The 13,590-nt window shown below is 49.7% G+C and overlaps 1 protein-coding gene across 1 annotated transcript in view; it reads left to right on the forward strand.

Moving 5' to 3' along the window:
• The window catches only part of LOC144807715 (uncharacterized), a 210,416-nt gene that overhangs the window by 34,466 nt on the left and 162,360 nt on the right, over positions 1-13,590 (forward strand). The window contains exon 4 of the mRNA XM_078673372.1: positions 10,896-11,003. Coding sequence (XP_078529498.1) covers positions 10,896-11,003 — 108 coding nt within the window. The remainder of the gene's footprint in view (positions 1-10,895; positions 11,004-13,590) is intronic.

Genomic DNA, 13,590 nt, shown 5'->3' on the forward strand with positions numbered 1-13,590 from the left:
AAGGTGAAAGCCAGGCATCCCGCCGCGAGGGGCCGTAGTGGAGATTAAGCAAGCTATTGCCCAGAGTCACAGAGTGTGACCCCGTGAGTCGAGTAGGCACCGGAGCGAGAATTGTCGAGTCCGTGGAATTTTTGTGCCCGAGACCCGCCGAGGCGGGGAATCGAACCCTGGTCCACGGCTGATCTCAGCTTCCGGGTCTGCCGCCTCTAACCACTGAGCCACGCTTCTCCATCTCAATTGGGCTGCTTTGTAATAGTCCAATAAGTTTGGTCTTCCGGTCTCCCGAGGCACCCATTTTCTGGCCTCATGTATCCCAAATGTTTCCTCATACGGGCCAAGGGCTCCTGCCCATATAAAGCGTTTGATTTCGCGCTGCAGTGAGGTTAGCACTCCTTCCGGCGGGGTTGCGGGCAGAGTCTTAAATAGGTGTAATGCTTTTGGTAGAAGAGTCATTTTGATTGCTGCCACCTGCCCTAATAGCGAAAGTTGATGTCGTCCCTACTTACTCAACTCATTTTTAAATCGTCGCGTTAGCTTGTCGTAGTTTAATCTGACCGTTTGATGGATCGTAGCCACCAGTTGCAACCCCAGATATGGGACCGATTCAACCACCCTGATCCCCAAGATCTGTTCTCTTTCGTTCTGGGAGGTTCGATTAGTTGGTTTCCGTCGCGATTCTTCAGCGTAGGTCAGGAAAGATGCACCTAGAGTTAAGGCTTTTTTCCCCTGTATGCATGTTACTGGGTCTATTGGCAGGTGGCGCACGGCGGACTAAATGTCCTAGAATCTCTTGGGACGTATATCTTGTAGATGGATAAGGAGACGCCTGGATTTCTACTCCTATAACGCCCCTCCCCTCCCCTTCCTGGGGTCGGGGCTTGACAATCTCGTCTGTTTTTGAGTTTGAGTAAGTGGATGGTATTCTTCCCAACGTTGGAAACGCAAGGTATTTAGCCTCAATCGGAAAGTAAGTGCTGGAGTGCTCCTTCTGCTTTTTGAGACAGTTTATTTTTGTTTTTATTTCCACCCTTATCTTCTCTTTTGGAGCCTGTCACTAAAATCTACGCTGTGCAAACAGTGGTTTGGCGCGCAATTGCTCAGTGGTATTGAAGTGGAGCTTGTGGCCACTGCGTGCACAACTTTATTCCTTCGCTATTACGCTGTGCTACTAACAGCATTCTTATGCTCTTTTATGGTGCTATTCATAGTCCTCTTAAGGCACCATTTACCGTGACTTTGTTTGTCGATTGAAATCATCCTTGGGTTCAATGATCTCATAAACTCCCTGGCACTCCAGCTCATCGTCTCTCAGTGTTTGGTCTCACTGGGATTGGATAGTCTCAGAACCTTCTCTAAGAGTATTGCTGCTTGGTATATTGTGAGTATCTGACTATACGAGCATCCTGTTGTGTGATATGAATCCCTGAGTTTTTTCTCATATCCCTCTCAGTTCTTTCATCTGCAGCTTATGTTTGTGTGGTGACTTCTGAAGTTATACCGAGCCATAGACCAGATTTAAGGTGTAAAGACTCCAGCACAGCAGCAGATTTTATTATTTTAACCATTTTCCCTGTTCCCCGGGGTGCTGCCTTACACAGTAGTGTATATCTACTCTGTGTGGTTGTGCTCAGGGGAGTAGGGGGCTTCTCTACACTCCGTCGTCCCCGCTGGTGGTACTAAAGGTTAGTGGCATTACTTGTTTTGACGCTGCTGACACATCCTGACAGTTTCAAATTGAGGATCAGCAATTTGCCCACATTAACCCGGAAACCTGAAACCTGACCAAAGACCTTAAGTTCCTTCAAAAAAGTGGGGAGCGATCTATGAGGCTCCTCCAACGCCACTATGATATCATCCACGTATAGGCTAATAGGGTGTGACTCCCCTCTGAATGGTATCCCTTTAATGTCCAGGTTGTCCTGAATTTTCTGTGCTAGTGGCTCAATATATAGTGCAAATAAAAGAGATGACAACGGGCATCCCTGCCTAGTGCCTCTTTGAATAAAAATGAGGCAAGAGGAAACCCCATCGACTCTGATTGTGGTTGTAGGCGCTCCATAGCAGCAACCTCCCCATTCCCGAAACATGTCCCCCAACCCAAAATACACCATCGTCTGTTCCAAAAATCCCCAATCCACCCGGTCGAGCACCTTTTTTTCGGCGTCAACCTTCAATAGAAATGCGTCCATATTCGTTTGGTGAAGAATGATCTTCGTATTTGTCGCCGAGTTGCCTGGTCAGGTTCTATTAAATGCGGCATGATTTTAAATCTACATTGAGTAGAGATACCGTTTTATACGACCCGCGTTCCTGTTTATCTTTCCCCGGTTTTGGTAGAACTACAATCGCTGCCGATAGCATGGTTGAAGGGACGCTCTTAGGCGCCCAAAGGAATTATATAACCTAGTCAGTACTGGGGTTAGGATATGACAGAAGTTTTTATAGAAGAGTGTGGGGAATCCGTCCAGGCCTGGCGATTTGAGCAATTTAAGTTGCGATATAGCAGTGACCACCGCCTCAATCCGTATTGGCTCGTCTAAGGGGTTTGCTTGGTCTGCTGTTACTTTGGACATTGTAACCTTCCGTACGTACGAGGTTATGTCATGCCCAGATGGAGTGTCTTTTGTGTATAGGGTCTCGTAGTTATCCCGAGAAGTCTAAGCTATTTCCTGATCCCCAGTAGCTGCCCCCGCTCCCCTTCTTTTTAGCGAATGTACCTTTGTGTGCTGTCGTTGGGCCTGGAGCTTGCTTGCAATGAACACCCTGTCCTATCTCCCCCAATGTAGTAGGAATGTTTTAGTCTGATCGCTGCATGTTCCGCCCTGTCAAGATCTGTCCCCGCTAACTGTGCCCTTGCTGCTTTTAGCTGTGTCCACACCCTGGGCGCCCCTGTCCGACTACATACCCGCTCTAGTTCTCTAACTTGCGCAGGTAGCTGTGCATGCAGTTCTTTACGTTCTTTGTTTTCCTGCCGCAGAGATAGCTATCAATTCTCCCCTCACTACTGTCTTCATAGCTTCCCACAGTGTAGTGACAGCTATGTCCGGGGTATGATTAATATCTAGGTAGTCGTTAAGGCATCTGGTGAGTTGTTGCGTCACTGCCTTCTTATGGAGCAAATATTCTTTAAGTCTCCAACATACAACTCTCCTCTGTCATGCAGGTATCTGTATCTGAATGGTCACTGCGTTGGGGCCTGAGAGGGCCCCTGGTTCTATGTCAACCTCCTTTACTACCTTAATCTGTGTCGTCCCTAGAAAATAGTCAAGTCGGGCATAGGACCTGTGGGCATGTGAGAAGAATGAATATTGTGCTGCGTGGGGATAGGTCTCCCTCCATAGGTCCACCAAGCCCATTTCCTGCAACCATTTCTTCCATTCCTTCGATAACTCCCTCTTCTGATTAAAGCTCGTCTGAGACCTGTCCTTGTCAGTATCTATAACTAAATTCAGGTCCCCACCAACCAACGTTATCTGATTTTGTGAAACCATGATCTCCGCTATTGCAGCTGAACCCTCCTGCCCTGTGTTGGGGGCATATATAGAACCCAGGACCATGATTTGGTCGCCAAATTGGATTGTGCATGCCAAAAGCCTCCCTTTTATCTCAGCCACTTTCTTTCACCTCTCCTTGCAATGTTTGGCAATCAGGATGGCAACTCCTGCTTTCTTTTCTACGGTTGAGGAGAAGAACTGCTTGGGGACAAGTAGATCACTGTTTGTATGCAGGCATGTTTTATTTACTGTCCTGAAGATGATCCCATGTATTTAAGCCCAGGGATCGAAACGTCGACACTAACGGTACCATATGTCACTGAATAATATGTAGATAATGCACAATGGTACTTATATGATAATCAAGTCGGGTTAATACATACCTGAAAACAGACACCTCCCCCTTGCCTGAATCCCTTCTCCCGACCCCGTTTATGTATGTGTGGGTCGCAGGTTGCGTCCTAGTTGTAATTGTCACCATTTACGTTCACCAAGCTTATCTCTCAAATAAATGTTGTCCGGCTAGACAAAGAACATATGGTCTATTTAGCATATGTTTATAAGTTGTACTCTATCTAAAATTGTCTAGGGACCACTGTCTTTAGTAACAATTGTCTTACCCAAGGTCCCTAGTAAAATTACATTTGGGTTCCCTTGTTTTTTCCAAAAAGGGTGAACGCCCTAGAGCGCAGTCAATGCCAATCTTTAGACAATAAGTCTGTCTCCTGTAGGAGGCACTCGTCGGTCTCGGAGTTTTCTAAGTAGAAGAGAATCGCTCTTCTTTTAATAGGATTATTGTGCCCCTTTACATTAAGCGTGAAAACTTTCACTACCTCGCTTGACATTTCAGGTCTTGGCCTTCAATGCTCATTTGGGCCCCAAGTCGTAACCCATCGCCCCCCTCTTCTTGCTCGCTCCCTCCGCCCTCTTGTTCTGTAACCTCATGCATGAATACCGCTAGGCTCAAAGTCTCTGAATACCGGTCCCCCCCTCACCTTCCCTAACCCCAACTAGAACAAAAGTCAATATGCCCCAAAATAGTCCAGGATTCGCAGAGCCAGTCTGCGTACCCTTGGTAACCCAGTTTGTAGGGTGCATATTGTGGCCAACAAATTCTCCCCACTCCCTGGAGTTCTGCCCGCCGCCCACCTGGCACAGCGTTGTTCACCTATCGGACCACTGCATCAGTTCAAACGCCTACTTTGGAGCAGGCCGTGTTGGACAGGGAATCCAGGATGGCCTCTCTCTTCTGTGCGATTATCTCCGAGTCGGGTTTCGACATCGTTTCTGAAAGTCTGCCTCCCCGGGCTCGTCTCCATTGCTCTTTTTGTGATTTTTTTTGTCCCCTCTCTATGAGTCTTCCCGTTGGGGATTCTCGATCCCAAGGATGCAACATGCTTCTTGTAAAGACAGGATTTGATGCAACTTGTCATCCCACCTGAAGATAAGTCGAAAGAAGTGACCCCATAAATACGTGATGCCTTAATTACGGAGATGAGTCATAACTGGCTAAAAATCCCGCCGTTTTTGGAGTGTAGTCGTGGCTAGGTCCTGGTAAAGGGCAATGGTATGGCCTTGGTACGTCAGTGGTTGGGCGTCTCACGCTTTCCTCAGTATCCGTTCTTTTAATTGAAAATCTGGTAGGTATGCCAAGATGTTGGAGGGAGGTTCTGATGCGTTCCTTTGCAGGCCTACCCTGTGTGCTCTGTCTATTTTATTTTCAAAAACCTGGGGCTCTTGAGGAGGATGTTTCTGAAAAGGCCTTGGAGGTACTGAGTGATATCCGTTCCCTCTTCTTTAGGAGGCACGTTCTTGACTCATGATATTTCTTCGGGAACGATTCTCCAAATCTTCTGCATGGGCTAGGATATCTATCTGCTGGGCCCGGAGGCGAAGTACCTCTTGCTACAACTGTTCCACTTCTTCATCCCGGGCCCACTCATGATCCTCCATGGTAGCCACTCTTTCCCCTACTGCGTCCAGGTCTTGTCACACTTCTTTAATCTCTTTTGAAAAGTTATCTCTGAGGGCCTGTAGATCTGGGGGTGGAGAACATATGTTCCAAGAAGGTGCACGTGACCATTTCCTCTGCGTTTTCCATTTCTTGCCCCCCTGTCGCGGTCGGCGATTCTGTCCCATCTTCTCCCCATGCCCGGTCATCTTGGTAAACATGTCTTTCAGGTTTCTATCCTTTTTGCCACGTGTTGTAGACATTGTTGATCTAAGATCGGTGTGGCTAGATAGACGGTTCAGTAGTGGAAAACACTGCCGGTGAACGAGTGTTGGGTCTTTGCTTCTAGTTTGTCCCTTCTCACAAAGTGCCCTACCAGTCACCTTCTCTCTGCTTGTCATCTAATACTTTATTGCCTCTGGATTACCGCCTCTGCTCACAAATCTCCCCGCAATGGAAAGCAACATAAAGTGCACTTACAGTATAACCTGTGTACAAAATAATCACAATATAGCCATGCGTAAAATTGTCATGAATATGTATTCGAATCTGTTAAAAAATTTCTATATATTTATATAATATGACAATAATTTTAACAATGATATTAAAAACAAACACTAAAAAAAGATATTCTTATCTAAGATACTCCTGTCGACTATATTTTTGAAATCACATATTCTTGTAAAATTTTTCTGGTAAGACTAACTCAATATTTGGTTCAATCAATCAATCAATCAAATAATTTGTAAAACGCACTACATACCCGCAAGGGTTCCAAGGCGCTGAGGTTGGGGAAGGGGGGGTGCTGTTGCTACTGGTCGAACAGCCAGGTCTTGAGTCGTCTCCTGAAGGTTAGAAGCTCTTTTCGGTTTGTCGGAGGGTGTTCTAGGTCATGGCGGCACAGTGGGGGAAGGATCTGCCTCCGGCTGTGGTTCTACGGATGCGTGGGACGGTAGCCAGGGAGAGGTCTGCGGAGCAGAGTTTCCTGTTGGGTACGTAGAAGAAGAGACTACTGTGGAGATAGGCTGGGCCGGTCTTGTGGAGTGCCTTGTGTGCGTGGATCAGGAGCTTGAAGGAGATTCTTTTGTGGACAAGGAGCCAGTGCAGGTTCCTCAGGTGGGGGGTGATGTGGTTGCGGCGCGGGACGTCGAGGATCAGGCGTGCGGAGGCATTCTGGATTCTTTGCAGTCTGTTGATGAGCTTGGTCGGGACTCCGGCGTAGAGGGCATTTCCGTAGTCGAGTCTGCTGCTGACTAGGGCCTGGGTGACTGTTTTCCTTGTGTCTGACGGGATCCATCTGTAGATCTTGTGGAGCATACGGAGGGTGTTGAAGCAGGTGGAGGAGACCGCGTTGACTTGTTTGGTCATAGTGAGTTTAGAGTAGAGGATGACTCCCAGATTGCGTGCGTGGTTGGTAGGTGCGGGGGTGTCACCAGCGATGCGGGCCACCAGGAGTCGTCCCATGCTGAGGGGTTGGGCCAGAGGATGAGGATCTCCGTCTTGTCTGTGTTCAGCTTAAGGCGGCTATGCTCCATCCAGTCGGCGGCGGTCTTCATTCCATGGTAGAGGTTGGATTTGGCGGTGAGGGGGTCCTTGGTGAGAGAGAGGATCAGTTGCGTGTCGTCGGCGTAAGAGATTATGTTGAGGTCGTGATGTCGGGTGATGCGTGCGAGAGGCGCCATGTAGAAGTTGAACAGGGTTGGGCTGAGGGAGGATCCCTCTGAGATGCCACAGATGATCTCGGAGGCTTCGTATCAGAACGGGGGGAGGCGGACTCTCTGGGTTCTGCCGGAGAGGAAGGAGGAGGTCCAGTCCAGGGCCTTGTCTCGGATCCTTGCGTGGTGGAGTAGTGTGCGGTGGCAGACGGTGTCGAAGGCGGCGGAGAGGTACAGAAGGATGAGGGCCGCCGCCTCGCCGTTGTCCAGTAAGATCCTGATGTCGTCTGTGGCTGCAATGAGGGCGGTCTCGGTGCTGTGGTTGCTGCGGAATCCTGACTGGGAGGGGTCCAGGATCCTGTTGTCTTCGAGGTAGCGGGTGAGCTGGATGTTGACTATCTTCTCGATTACCTTAGCTGTGAACGGAAGCAGGGAGATGGGCCGGAAGTTTTTGAGTACGCTTGGGTCCACCTTGTGTTTCATCAGTAAGGCGTTGATCTCGGCGTGTTTCCAGCTCTCAGGGAAGGTCGCAGTCTCGAAGGAGAAGTTGGTAATGTTGCGCAGGTGGGGTGCGATGGAGCTGCCAGCTTTTTTGAAGATGTGGTGTGGAAAAGGGTCAGACGACGAGACGGAGTGGATTGTGCCCATGGTCTTGATTGTGTCTTCGATGCTCACGTTGGCCCAGGTTGTCAGGGGGTCGTGGTCGGTGGGGTGTGGTGGGTCCGGCATGTTGGGGCCTGTTAGGGTTGTCCGGGGGTTGAAGCTGTCTGTCGGCGATCTTGCGGTGGAAGAAGGTGGCGAGGGAGTCGCACAGGGATTGCGACGGCGGGATGACGTTGGCATTAGAGCTGGCGTTGGAAAGTTCCTTCATGATGTTGAAGAGCTCCTTGCTGTTGTGTGCGTTGTCGAGGCAGTGTTTGAAGGAGGTCCTCTTGGCGGTCCTGATGAGGTGGTGGTGGTTGCGGATGGCGTCTTTGTGGGCTGCGCGGCTACCCGGCGACTTCGCGCTGTGCCATATGTTCTCCAACTTCCGGCCGGTCCGCTTTGATGCTAGGAGTTCCGGGGTGAACCAGTTGGTTCTCTTACTGGTGTCTCGGGGGGTTGTTTTTTCAGCAGGGCTAAGGTGTTGGCGCAGTCGTACATCCATTGTCTACGGGTGCATGCACCGTCTTCAGGGATGGAGCGGTTGGTCGGTGGGTTGAGTGCGAGGTTTGTCTGTAATTTTGCCCCAGCAGCGACGGGGAATCTGTAGGGTGCCGTGATGTGCAACGGGTTTCTGAAAGGTGAAGTGGATGCAGTGGTGGTCGGTCCAGGTGAGTTCGGAGACGTGGTTGAAGGAGTTGTGGGGGCTTGAGGAGAAGATGGCATCGAGTGTGTGTCCGGTGATGTGGGTCGGCGCAGTGACAAGCTGTTCCATCCGAGGTTGGCGAGGTTGTCTATCAGGGTGGAGGAGTTGCTGTCATTGTTGTTCTCCAGATGGAAGTTCAGGTCTCCGAGGAGGATGTAGTCGGTCGAGGTCAGTGCATGCGTGCTGATGAAGTCGGCAATGTCGTCGCAGAATTGTGGTCGAGGTCCGGGTGGTCTGTAGATGAGGGTGCCTCTTAGAGTGGTCTTGGGGTCCGTGTGAATCTGGAAGTGCATGTGTTCGGCGGTGCTGAGAGTGTCGTCAGTGGTTGTTGAGACCCTGATGGTCTCCTTGTGGACAATGGCGATTCCTCCTCCGACTCTGTTGGTGCCGTCTCTGCGGGCGGTCTTGTATCCGTTAGGGATGGCTATGGCGATGTCTGGAGAGGAGGCTTCGTTCATCCAGGTCTCGGTCAGGAAGGCGACGTCTGGTGGTGCGGTGTCGAGTAGGTCCCAGAGCTCGATGGCGTGTTTGCGTGCGGAGCGGGTGCTGATCAGGATGCATCGGAGCTGGTTGTGTTCTGTCGTGGCGGGTGTCTCTGCGTCTTCGATGCAGGAGAAGCTGCAGTTCTGGCAGGCAAAGGGACCGTGGGTGCGCTTTGGGGTGGCCCTGCAGCAGGTGAGGGTCCGTCCTGCGTTGAGGTCGATGAGGGTGCTGGCGTCGTTACGGAAGCGTTCTTCATTGCTGGTGCGGGGGCCAGGGGTTCTGGCACTGGGCGCGGTCCAGGCGCGGATGGGAGCAGACGGTCTTGCCTTAGGCGCGCCTTCGGTGCTTCAGCGGCGCGGCCGCCATTTAAGGGGAGGTGGGAGGGAGGAGCAGCTGGGAGGCGGGAGGTGGGTAGCAGCGAATGGGCATGGAGGGGGGCGGTTCTGCAGGGGATGCAGCGGCGGGAAGGGGAGCGACAAGGGGGGGTGAGCAGGCACAACAGGGGGCACGGGGGTACAGAAGAAAAAATGGGCAGCGGGGCACAGGAAAGGGCACACAACAGCACGGGCAACTGAACAACATGGGCAGCGGGGCACAGGACGAGCAAAAGGGCACACAAAGGACACTCAGAGAACGTATGTGGAGCTGCAGCGGGGGGGAGAGACCTACCTGGTAAGGTCAAGGGTCGCTCTCCTCACCGCGCACCTCAAGGAGAGGTGGGAGGGAGGAGCAGCTGGGAGGCAGGTGGAAGGGGGCAGCGAATGGGCACGGAGGGGGGCGGGCCGCAGGTGATGCAGCGGCAGGAACGGGAGCGGCGATGGGGCGAGCAGGCACAACAGGGGGTATGGAGGTACAGAAGAAAAAACAGGCAGCGGGGCACAGGAAAGGGCACTCAAGAGCTCGGGGAACAGAACAAAATGGGCAGCGGGGCACAGGAGGAGCAAAAGGGCACACAAAGGGCACTCAAAGAACGCAGGTGGAGCTGCAGCGGGGGGCGACCTACCTGGCAAGGTCAAGGGTCGCTGGTTAAAACACTTGGAGGTGTACAAGGGGATGAGTTCCTATGAATGTCCTTATTTCTTTTGATTTTAAATGTGTACAGAGGAGGGCGCCTGTTACATGTATTCATGCTTTCTGTGATCATGAGGCTGCAACAGGGGAAGCTTCATGATTGTGTCTTATTGTAAGACTGAATGCCTTTGGTTACCAGAGGTCTACTGAGGTGATGTATCACCAACTCACTGAATTGTCTAGAAGTGGAGTGAAACTAAAGATACCACTTGAAAGAAGTGGCGTGAACAAAGGCATAGGGTCTTATTTCGAAGTGGGATGGACTCCGTTGCGGATATGGGCCTGACCAACCTCCAGTTGGCTGTCCCGTCTGCTGAATTTTGATGCGACCGTACATGGTGCGATTGCAAGCTCCCTTTTCTGTATGGGAGCTTGAGCTTCTGCTGGAAACTGGCCACAGCACAAGCTCACATACAGAAAAGGGAGTATGTGTTCATCCCTGCACTGCGTGGCAGGCACCATGCGGTGCAGTGATGAAGGAGGGCAATGGCCCCCAACCGGAGGCCGCTTGATGAAGGGGCCCTGCTACTGGCCCCCAAAGTCGCTTTCCGACAGTGTTTCCATGTCAGAAAGCCCAGCAGGGAAACCCTGGGGAAACGGACATCTTAATCCAGGCGGGCGTAGAATGCTGTGCATAGCGATTACATGCCGGTTCCAACTGGCGGACGGGCTCCTTGAGCCCGTCAGCAGGAGAGTCCCGCCAGTTTCAAAACCGACAACCTCTGCTGTAATGAAGCTGTCGGTTTTAAAACCACTGTGAGGCACCGATAGCCACCGAACGCAGTTAGGAGGCTTTCCGAGCCTCATCGTAATGAGGCCCTTAGTGTAAAGGTATCAAAGAAGATATAACATTGTTTACAGAAAATGTAAATCATGTTTTATTTATTCACTAGGTGACTCCAGTACCAGGCATTGTGAATTAGTCGCCATAAAAAGAGAAAGACATGTCCAACTGAGCAATGACCAGGAAACCGAGAGAAGAAAAGACGGTCTTAGCAGAGGTAAGAATATTGGAAATGTTAAAGTACCTCTGTCCTTCTGAATCCTTGTAATTACCCTCTGTAGGCCGCTCTATTTTCTAAAGCAAAATTACACAAATAATGTGGAATGGTGCACCTCGCCAGTAATGTTCTAGAGCCACAGACGTCTGACTTTCAAGAAAAAGAATAAGGTCCTTGTTCATAAAACTCTGTGCGATACTAGAGCTGGCTATCTTTGTGACTATGCCCCTTCCAGAAACCTACGGCCCTCCTTCGATCTTTTGGCTCGAGTTCCCAAAATCTGCTAGGCTATAACCGTTGGTAGGCCCTTTTCCTATCTCGGACCAATCACCTGGAATAACATTCTGGCTCTGCGTACCATAGCTGAGCAATCCATCTTTCAGAAAAAACTAAAAACATGCCTTTTTCCACAAGCATAACAGGACAGTCTGTGTTTTGTAGGTAGCCTTGAATCCCGTGCCGGATGCTCGTTGGAGGATCTGTGCACTGTATAAATCTCATTGTATCCTCATCAAGAAGGCTTTGCAGACGTTGTTGTGCCTCTGCTGGAAACTGGATTGTTAGACTATCTGGCCTCCAGCCTTGATGTGAGCTAAATACTAAGCTTACTTTTTGTAGCCTGAGGCAAGTATTTGTATTCCTCAAAGAAAAGTGCTTTTGGCATATGTAGTGTTGCACCAAAACAGCATTAAAGTTAGTAAATAAGTCCAAACACATATCAGATTTACTTCAACAGAAAACAATGTAATGGCTAAAATGTCAGAGGTAAATCTGATGTAGAGATCAGGCAATATTAAACACTTGGGTGTTTGTCTTCACTTTTAGTAGGTGCTAATTTAAACTCCTCAGTCAGCTGTGATTTTGAAATCTGCAGCTAGGAGACATGGCATTGAACTAAAGTAATGCTCCCCACAGGAGAAGTGTGGCTCACTGGTTAGAGGAGGTAGACCTGGAAGCAGAGATCTAGCCGGGACCAGGGTTCAGTTCCCGGCTCGGCGGGGGCTTGAGTCCTAAAAAAATGTCCATGGACTCGACAATTCTCGCTCCGGTGCCTACTCGATTCACGGGTTCACACTCTGCGACTCTGGGCAATAGCTTGCTTAATCTCCACAACGGCCCCTCGCGGCGGGATGCCTGGCTTTCACCTTGCGGATACCCTGCCGGGGTTATCTCACAGGGGAATACCAGGACGGGTTCCCTAAGCAAGCGCTTAGAAACCAGTGGTGATTTGCGCTATGTAAATTCCTGTACATTTACATTTACACAGAAGAGGTGTTAAGAGATGATAAGAGTTTCTGAGCATGATGTCCTTCCCTTCAGTAGTTTCACTCTCGTGAAAAGTTTGTAACTCACGTGTTCGAGTTCCAAATGCTTCAACAATTCTAGAGAATACATTGTCTGCAACAACACGCGCTTCAGGAGCCCAGCTAAATGTCCAGTTTCAACTAGACTCGCTGTGTCTCCTCCCGCCTTTGTAATTTGGATGCTCCACCCACGTTGTCCCAGAAAGTAGATCCACAGTACACCCCCCCGTAGATCAGTCTTCTGTTTCTGACACAGAGTAGGTGTTTTAGAGTCAAAGGTTAAAAAAAAAGTACTTCTTGGTCCTTCTCCAAGCAGCCGTGAAGCAGACAGCTTTCTGAAGCCTTCACAGCTCCAAGCACCACTTCGACTTAAGATAGGCGTGTAGCACTGGCTGTAAAGAGAACCCAGCAGGGATGGGTAGAATCCTTAGTGCGAGTCAAGTCATACTTCCTGCACATTTCCCTTCTCTATCATGTAATCCTGTGGTGCAGTCTCTGGTTCCCAAGCCTGTTTTTATAGCCACGCTAATGCCAGAATGTTTTGATCCCCAGCTCTGCAAGGTGGAAGAACAAACCCGTGTCTAAGTCTCTCTCTGTCTCATAGCTCCTTTTGAAGCCAAGCCCTTCTGGTTCCTCTAGGTTTAAATCTACAAAACCGCCTCTTATAGACCCCTGTATTCCATCTGCTGTGGCATCGGGCTGTCTGCAGTCTGTGAGAGCTGTGAGCATCAAAGGAGGCCAGGACTGCAACTTCCTTGTGTCCCACAGTTGCAAACGTAAATACAATGACAAGCAAGATGCTCTTTGAGAGATCTGAGCTTTAATCTGCATGAAGTTCCTTTGACTGGTTTCTTAACTCGGAAAGCCATGGCCGGCTGGCATGCCTCGGTCTCAACAGAGCTCGTATTAGCCTAAGTGAGGTAGAGGTCAAGATATTATGTGGAAGTCTCAGCTCTACCAGGCTGTGATTGTACGTGGCATATAGCAACCGTCAACATACAAAATACAAATAAAATAAAATTTAAGTCACCATTCAGTCACAGACCTTTGTGTACAGAGGAAAACCATAAAAGCATAACAGCACATTTTGAAAATACAGCTACAGTAGAGGTAAATAGGAATGAAGAAACCTTTCTTTTGGTGTAATTTTGGGGGAGCCGGACAATGGACATATTCATTGATTCAGATTACAAGTGCTTTCATGTTGATGCAAACATTGTTTTTTTATATAACTCATTTTACTAGATTTAATACTGACCTAGACATTGGCAGTGGAATCTGAC

This window comes from Lissotriton helveticus, chromosome 1_2 (genome assembly GCF_964261635.1).
Source record: "Lissotriton helveticus chromosome 1_2, aLisHel1.1, whole genome shotgun sequence".
Lineage (NCBI taxonomy): Eukaryota > Metazoa > Chordata > Amphibia > Caudata > Salamandridae > Lissotriton > Lissotriton helveticus.